Source organism: Urocampus carinirostris, chromosome 3, assembly GCF_059441175.1.
Source record: "Urocampus carinirostris isolate Australia breed hairy pipefish chromosome 3, RoL_Ucar_1.0, whole genome shotgun sequence".
NCBI lineage: Eukaryota > Metazoa > Chordata > Actinopteri > Syngnathiformes > Syngnathidae > Urocampus > Urocampus carinirostris.
Window position 1 is genome coordinate 50,445,104 of NC_142351.1, and position 8,751 is coordinate 50,453,854.

Here is an 8,751-nt window from a genome sequence, read left to right on the forward strand (position 1 = left end):
AATAACATACTTTGTACAGCAAAAACGTACAGATCGAAAGGTATGCTATTCTTCTATTTTAACTTGGACATACCTGCTTCAGAATATTGCATTTCAAGAGTGACAACAACTTAGACACTACGGTACACCAAAGAAACGGCCTTATCAGGCAGGATGCCCACGGTTGATCGAAAATGTGGAACTGCACATTGGAATTTGCCCCCCCCCCCAAAAAAAAAAAAATCACCTTACAAAATGTAACGACTCACGCATGTTTGCGTGGAGAACTCTTGGTATACTTTGAAATTCCCACGCGTCTGGGACAATACGACCGCTGTATGCAAATCAGACACCAACGTCACATCCGGTCCCTCATTTGCGCCATTTTGGATTGGGGCATTTTCGTCTGGCTGACTGTGTATTGTCTGTTAAGAGAAGAATGGGGCAGGCTAGCGCATCGTTATCAACATAAACTCAATTTCCTGCTCATGTTTTTTTGACTTCGGAAATTCTCTTCTCGTTTCCTTCAACATGTGTCCGTCTTCGATTTACTTTGATTCGTCATTTAAAGAAAGGAGGGTGAGTGTTCCTGTTTGCTAAGCAGAGGAAGGAGGACGGGGAGGAGAAGGAGACCAACAGCGGGGTGACGGACTGACTCTCCTCCTACTTCGGAACTCACCTGTCCAGATATCGCCGACCGAGCGGGGGGAGTAGTAGACGGCTTTCCCAATCGCTCCGGTTCTTCTCGCCTGGGTGCAGCTCTCCGCTCTAAACGCCACACACGGATGTGAGCGCAGGTAAACTTGCCTGTCGTGATGACATAGTTTGTAGTTAGCTGCTAATGTCACCCAGCTCCGATAAATGTAACGCTAACACTTCATCGTATCGGGAGAACTAAATGTATTCTCGTCGAAATTCGCGGAGATATAAAGACCATTATCATATATAAAATACCTGCCGTTTCATTTAGAAACCCTTGTTGTGTATTAGCTTAGCATAGCATGCTAAGCTAACGCGGTGTTTAAAACACTCTTTGTCAAAGAGAAGAAGATTTCCTGCTCTGTCACCCAGTTCCTGTAGCGCCGAGTTCATGTCACATTTCCATCGTGGTGCAAATTCAACTGCGGGACAACCGTGAAAGGGGAGGTGGGTTTTGTTTGTTTACCATCTCGTTTATTCTTTGTGTGTGTGTGTGTCATATAGTTTTTTTTCACGTGACCCTTAAATCTTGATTTTGAAAATGAAACTGGGATTGGTCCTGTCACCGTCACCCAAATGTTACCCTTTTTATGGGATCTGATGTCAACCAGGGTTCATCGGAGCAAGTTTTGGGTGGGTGGAGTCACGATACCCCATACCCTAATCGGGGTGATGACTAAATGGTCAACAAGATGAAATCACATCTCAGTTGGAGGATTTTTGCAGGCCATCGTGTTGGTTTTCTTACAGGCTCCCCTCTCTCACTCCTACCCTTCTTCCCTCCCACTCAGCCTTGGCCTCACTTGCTTTATCCCTTGCTCCCTCTCACCCCCCCCCCCCCCTCCCTGTGGTTTCTCTCACCCGTTTCCTTTTTCTCCCTCTGCTTCAGTTCGCCCTCACCCTCTTTCCCCTTCCTCCTTTTTTCCCTTTGAGCCAGCCTGTCCGACCGCCCCCCCCCCCCCCCCTGCTTCCGCTCCTCACTCCCGCCCTCCCTCCTCATCCTCCCTGCATCCCACCCTTCCTCACCCCTAGAGCCCATCCTCCCTTACACACTCCCTCTCTACCTCTTCTGATTAGTCTTTCTTTCCCTCCACTGCAGACATAATTGTAGAGCCTGCCTCAATAGGAAGCGCCATTCGGTGAGGGTGTTGGGTGGAAGAGGGAGAGAGGAGAGGAAGAATAGGCCGAAGCAAAATCAGTCATTATGTAATGGCCTCTCTAGCGCCATCTATGTGTAATGGCATTAGATATGAAACTATGGCATGTTTGCTGTGCACTGAGCCAGCAGAGGCAGCAACATCTTGTCAAGCTGAAGTTGTCCTGAGGCCACAGGATTGCAAACCTTAGCTGTATTGTGACGAAAGAACTCTACTTCAAGTTCAGCCACGACCTATGCCACGAAGAATTCAAATTATTGATCATCTAATGACAATATCACACTGGTATAAACATTGCTTAACTTCTGGCTGGGCATTTTGTTGCATTCTGTAAGAGACCGATAAACGGCCATGGTACTGTGCTCAAATCCTTTGAACAGATCTATTGTCAAGCCTTTGGTCTGATCTGTCTGGGGTTCAAACCCACAACCTCACATTTTTGAGAGGACACTACAGTTAAGCTACTGAACTGGCCAATTTTTCCCCATACATATCTATTTCCATTCTTTGAATTTTCATATTTCTTGTATGACTGATGAGAATCAGAAGGCAGTCATAAATCTGCTGCACCAAGCTTTACTTATGATGTAGTGAACGTTCAATATGTTCTCCATCCATCCAAATGTAAAATTGACATGCTACAAACTTCCGATCAAGTAACATTTTCTTTGAGGTCTCCGTACTTGTCGTGTGATGTCATGTTTGACTTAAAGGACAGAGCGCCCTGAAATAAATGTTTGTGCAAAATATGAGAAAGAAAGCACATCTTATTTTATGGCGGGTGTTTTTAGCCTTTTTCAGATTTGAATCTAATTTTGTATTGATGAAATATAGTTTAGAAAAATTATATTTTTTCTCTAAACCAGGCCACCAGAATGTTTCAGCTCCCCGTCAACAATCTGGGCAACTTGCGCAAAGCTCGGAAAAATGTCAAGCGAACCTTGGGAGATATCGGCTTGGAATACTGTAGAGATCACTTAGAGGTAAGCAAGTGTATTTTTGAGTGTTCTATTTAGTCCTGCTGTGAATAAAGGTGGAATACTGCACCTGAAAATGTAATTATATATATATATATATATATATATATATATATATATATATATGCTAGTGCTCCGATGGTAATTCAATTCAGCTTTACAACGCATACATATTACTTTCGCCTTGATGAGATTCCCATCGGGCAATGTTTTTAAGCAAAATTGTCTGCCCTAAACGTGTTTCTCTTTTCCGTCGCTAGCATGCTACGCCGCGTTAGCCTCAGGAAACGAAAGTGACTCTTCTCTGTTTGTTGGAGCAGCGCAGCTTGACATCCGGGGCGCGCTCAGGGCGGAATTTTAATCGTTACGTTAATATATTTTTATGCTTTAAATTGAAAATCATGACGCAAATCGTTAACGTGACATTTTTCCCAGCCTTTATCTATATATATATATATATATATATATATGTTATGTGGTGTGATCCTTGAGCCTTGCAAACCATACTTCTTGGTAGTATTAATAAGTGATTGGACGTACAGTGTGATGAATAAGTATTTGACCCTTTCCTGAATTCTGTCTTTTTTTGCATATTTGTCACTCACAAAAGGTTTCAGATGATCAGACCCATTTTAATGTCACACAAATACACCCCGAGGAAATTTAAAATTTGAGGTTTAAGGTTTGAAATGTTTGTTCCATTCATTAAGGCACAAAAAAATCTAGGCATATGTGGCCCTATGTGAAAAAGTAATTGAACTTTTGGGAAGGTTTGCAGCCCCTTACGTCTGGTGTAAAAATGGCACAGCATTTGACATGGACAACTTGCTTTGGTTGACAGAATAATGAAATGTGTTGTTCAACAGAAGATCCTGAAGGGGAACATTCAGCAGTCAGTTTGTGCCCTAAAACCTTTTGATTAGGAAGCAGGACAACAATCCGAACTACACCAGCAAGTCCACCTCTAAATGGCCTAAAAACAAAATGAAGGTTCTGGAGTGGCCAAGTCAAGGCCCAGATTTAAATCTAATTGATTTACTGTGTTGTGACCTTAAACGAACAGTTCATGCTAGAAAACCCTCCCAATATGGCAGATTTAAACCGTTTTTGCAAAGAACAGTGGGCCCAAATTAGGGCCTGGTGATTTAGGTTCAGGGGGCAATATTTTTTGAGTAGCCCCATAAATGTTCCGATTTTTGTTGTGCCTCAATGGGGACAACATTCCAAAACTGCATTTTGTATTTCCTTAAGTTGTCTCTGTGTGATATTAGAATTGGTTTGATGATCTGATAACTTTGTTATAACAAATATGTACACCAACCAAGAAATCGGGAAGGGGGCAAATACTTTTTTATGGCACTGTATCACGGCCAGACAATAAAGATCATTAAGGTGTCCAAGTAGCTTTTCCCAATATCCCCTAAGGGGAAATACACACGTTCAGCACTAAGGACCTAGCAAAGTTGTAAACTCCTTAATGGCTATTTTACCAAACTGCCTGTTTAACTACTGCGCCATGGTAGGCACATTTTGTGGTTCTAAACATTTTGTAGATACATATTTGCTGTGATCTAAAGGCTGTCACAAACAAATAATTTTCTGAATACACAGGTGCATCAACGAATACATTCATTACCGTACTTGACCTAAAAAATGCAGTGACGTACAAAAATCTTTGCAGTACCTGGTACAGGCCCTGTTGCTTGTGATTTTGCTTGTTAGATTTTGTGATGATTTGTTATCAGTACAGAAAAAACACAGAAAAAAAATGTGTGCACACACCAACAGAAAGACATTAAGGCATCAGCCCTATCTGTATTGCTGTCTGATTATTTTTCTCCCTACAAAATATACTCTGTCGCTCAATTTGTGTGCAGCATGTCTACTAATTTTACAAATGATTGAACAAGAACAAATACTAAAGCTGCTTGGTGACAACTGTTTTGGGGTCTCTTGTAAAGTTATTATTTTGGAGGTATAAGAGTTGGTATTGTTTATTGTGATGATGGACAAAGGATGAACTTATAAGCAGTTTTCATAATAGATCTTCATGACATTTTAAGAGCTAGAAGTTGTGACAACTGGGTATGATTTTAACTAATCTCTCTTTGTGCAGGACTTTAAGGACTATACCCCTCCAGAAGTGTATATAAAGCACACTTCCTGGGAAGATGTGTGCATGTGGGAGCCATCTCATACCAAAGTACAGGTATGTAGTAATGAAGATGGTACCGCTATAACACAAAAATGTCTAATATTATTATTATTTTTTGAAAATCAACTGAAATCCTCTCTGAATGTGTCCCAGGACTACAGATCCAAACCTTTCTGCTGTTCTGGCTGCCTCTTCTCGTCCAAATTCTTCTCAGCATACAAGAGCCACTTCCGTAATGTCCACAGCGAAGATTTTGAGAACAAAATCCTGCTTAACTGCCCCTACTGCACATACAGCGGGAACAAAAAGAGCCTTGAGATGCACATCCAACTTTTCCACATGCCCAGCAACAATGCTCTGCGGCAGAGTCCTGGCTCCATGGTGGGGGGAAGCAGCAGTCTCATGATGAAGGATGGCCTCTTAAAGAGGGCAGGGGACAGCATCGAACAGGCCGTGTACTACTGTAAAAAGTGCAACTATCGAGACCCTTTGTACAACGTGGTCCGAAAGCACATTTACAGGGAACATTTCCAGCAAGTGGCTCAGCCTTACATTGCAAAACCAGGAGAGAAGACAAACACTACAAATAGTGGTCCCCATGCCAAAGTGGAAAGTAGCAGTGCAAACAGTCATCAGATCCATTGCAAAAAGTGTTTGTTTGTGCCTAGGACCTATGAAGCACTTGTTCAACATGTCATCGAGGACCATGAGAGGATCGGTTACCAGGTGACTGCCATGATTGGTCACACCAGCGTGATTGTTCCCCGGCCTAAACCAATCCTACTCATGCCCCCAAGATCTCACGGAGATAAGACCATCATCGGGATGGGTCCAAAAGGGGCTGTCATGGCCAACGCCAGACTGTCGGCCTCTCAGCAAATGGCCCGGATTTCCAGCACATCAAAGCTGGCCTTCACTTCTCAAACTCTCCTCCCCGGGAATAAACATGAGTCAATGGGCTTAAAGTCAGGGACCAATCTCCCCTACCCTTACGCAAGCCAGCAGGCAAAAGCAATTAAACCAGGTAATCTCCCTGCACCTCTGCAGCCACACGGTGCAAAGCCGCACTTTTCTGCAAGCAGCCTACGAAGCCCGTTGGTGGTTAGCCCCGTGTCTTTGCTAAAACCCAACCCCTTGGGTTCGAGAGTGCAAGCAGCGGCCACAACTTTTGCGTCAATCACAGCCAAGAAAAGTAGCTCCTCTGTCCTGAGCACGTCTCACACGCAGAAGTGGAAAATCTGCACCATTTGCAACGAACTCTTCCCAGAAAACGTGTATAGTTCTCACTTTGAAAAAGAGCATAAAGCCGAGAAAGTTCCTGCCGTGGCAAACTACATCATGAAGATTCACAACTTCACCAGCAAGTGTCTCTACTGCAACCGCTATCTCCCCAGCGACACTTTGTTAAACCACATGCTCATCCATGGTCTGTCTTGCCAGCATTGCCGGGCCACCTTCAATGATGTGGAGAAAATGGTGGCTCACATGCGTTTGTCGCACCCCAAAGAAACGGTGGGACCCCGCACAGATTCCCCCTTGACTTTTGACCTCACCCTACAGCAGGGCAATCCAAAGAACGTTCAATTGATTGTGACAACATACAACATGAAAGATGCCTCGGAGGAGTTTGCAGCTTTTCATGCCCATAGTAACACCCACAACTCACCGTCCTTGGCTACCTCCCTGTTGTCGGTGAAAAAGTTATTGTCTCAGCACCCTCCAAAAACACACTCTAGTGTAGCTGAGAGTTCACCTGTCAAGAATGTCCCACCAAGTTTTTTATCATATAAGAGGGACATAGGTAAGACACTTTGTCCACTTTGCTTCTCCATCCTAAAGGGTCCTATCTCTGACTCACTGTCACACCACTTAAAAGACAGGCACCAGGTCATTCAGACTGTCCACCCGGTGGAGAAGAAATTGACGTACAAGTGTATACACTGTCTTGGTGTGTACACAAGTAATATGACGGCCTCCACCATCACCTTACATTTGGTGCACTGTAGAGGCGTAGGCAAGTCCCACAATGGCCAGGATAAGTCAGCGCATTCCTCCAGAATCGGTCAAGGGCAGGGTGGCGCAGTGAAACGAAGAACTTTTGAGAGCACGGATACTATTGAGCCAAAAAGGAAGAGGCGGGGCCCTCCTGGGGAGAAAGCGCACCCGAGGGATATGAACGGTTCATTTGAAGAAAATCCATCTGAGCCCGTTACCCTTGCGCTGGACCCCAAAGGCCTCGAAAATGAAACGTATGAATCCAGAAAAGCGTTTCTCACTCATTATTTCAATCGTGCGCCATACATCACGCAGCGGGAGGTGGCAAAGCTGGCAGCAGCTCTGTGGCTGTGGAAGTCTGACATCTCCAGCCACTTTGCCAACACACATAGGAATTGCGTGCAGGAATGTGAGAGTCAAAAAGCCGGCGTCTTACTTGGATTCAACATGCACGAAGTGGGCGAAGTGAGCCACGAGCTGGCGCTCGATGTGTCCGGCTGTGTGCGCCAGAGCCAGGCAGCCCTAAGGCGCACATCCAGGACACGCGTGGGACGGTCAGAACGGGCTCGCCAAAGGCGCAAAGAGTCTTTCCCGGAAAATGACAACAGCGGAAACATAAGGAGTTCTATCTCCAAAGTGAACATTGCTATAGACTCAATTGAGACAATCAACAGCATCCCGCTGCACAAAACGCCAACAAACACCACCGAGCCAATTGCCATTGACTCTGATACTGAGGAGGGCCGGCGGGACTCGTCCGTAGTCATCCGGCCAGCACCTGAGGACAGAACGGCACCAGGGGCGGGAGACGAGTTTGTATCAGACATGCAAGATATGATAGAGGACGAGGATGATGATGATGACGACGATGATGACGAAGAGGATGAAGGAGTGCACTTTGAAAATGGGTTTGGGCCCACCGAGTCAGCCAAAGGGAGGGATACCCTTCCCATCATTATTCCCAAATTCGTACCCTCCTCCGCTAGGCGAGGTGGTGACGGAGCACAGCTGGGAAAGCAGCAGCAGGTTTGACGACTTACATGACTAAAATGGTTTGAAGACTTGCCCCACACCAACAAATCTGCCTCACTCTAATTTAAGGAACACAAAAGAAATCCAAACAAGCCATCAATTGACGTTTCAATTGAATGGACGACACCTAACTATGTTGAAGAGTTAGGAGTTTATGTGGTTGAGACAAACAATGAATATCAAGTATTTTGACTAAATCCAACAAATGGGGTGCAGTGTTGATTTTGTATATGTTTTAAACATGGTAAGAGACTTTTTTTTTTTTTGGAGTTCCTAAAAAAATTTCCGAGAACTTGTAAATTTGTACAGTCTTTGACACATTTGGCCAGATGGTGCCAGACATCTTTACATTGGATGTTTGCTATGTATGCTTCTTGATAGGTGTCGCTTTGGTGGCTGGTCTTTTCTTACATGTTAACTTTATTTTTTAACTAAAAGTATTTTTCTGTTACAAAATGAGATATAAATGATTGTTGATTTGGTCATTTCCCCCTGAAAAGAGCTGTGCTCCATAGAGCAGATTGAAGTTTAATTACAGCTTTGTACTCAACAGCCCTGACTGCAATCCATTTACTGTTTTTAACATTGCCCCTCACCTGGTCATACACAACTGTTGACAAGATGGTAACCATAATATTAAAAATATATATTTATCTCATGTTTGTTAAATTCGTGTTTGTTTCACACAAGTAAATTTTCCACTTGCGCATTTAAAAATAAAGTGCTGTGAATGTTTCTCACAGAAATATTGGCCAAA

At 44.0% G+C, this 8,751-nt stretch overlaps 1 protein-coding gene across 2 annotated transcripts; it reads left to right on the forward strand.

The window, feature by feature from the left end:
- The first annotated feature begins 355 nt into the window (after window positions 1-355).
- adnpb (activity dependent neuroprotector homeobox b) lies at window positions 356-8,751 on the forward strand. 2 transcript variants are annotated; one of them, XM_088332275.1, is made up of 5 exons: window positions 356-776; window positions 1,022-1,125; window positions 2,702-2,818; window positions 4,929-5,021; window positions 5,121-8,751. In XM_088332275.1, the coding sequence occupies exons 3-5, from the start codon at window positions 2,711-2,713 to the stop codon at window positions 7,992-7,994; spliced, it is 3,075 nt and encodes a 1,024-aa protein (XP_088188401.1). In that variant the 5' UTR covers window positions 356-776; window positions 1,022-1,125; window positions 2,702-2,710; the 3' UTR covers window positions 7,995-8,751. The 2 variants fall into 2 exon arrangements, with proteins under 2 accessions (XP_088188401.1, XP_088188400.1); XM_088332274.1 differs by lacking the exon at window positions 1,022-1,125.

Bases quoted from the DNA above. Each gene is read 5' to 3' on its own strand.
- adnpb (XM_088332275.1), top strand. From the start codon at position 2,711: ATGTTTCAGCTCCCCGTCAACAATCTGGGCAACTTGCGCAAAGCTCGG. The intron at 2,819-4,928 runs GTAAGCAAGTGT...CTCTTTGTGCAG, and splicing joins ACTGTAGAGATCACTTAGAG to GACTTTAAGGACTATACCCC. The intron at 5,022-5,120 runs GTATGTAGTAAT...AATGTGTCCCAG, and splicing joins CATCTCATACCAAAGTACAG to GACTACAGATCCAAACCTTT.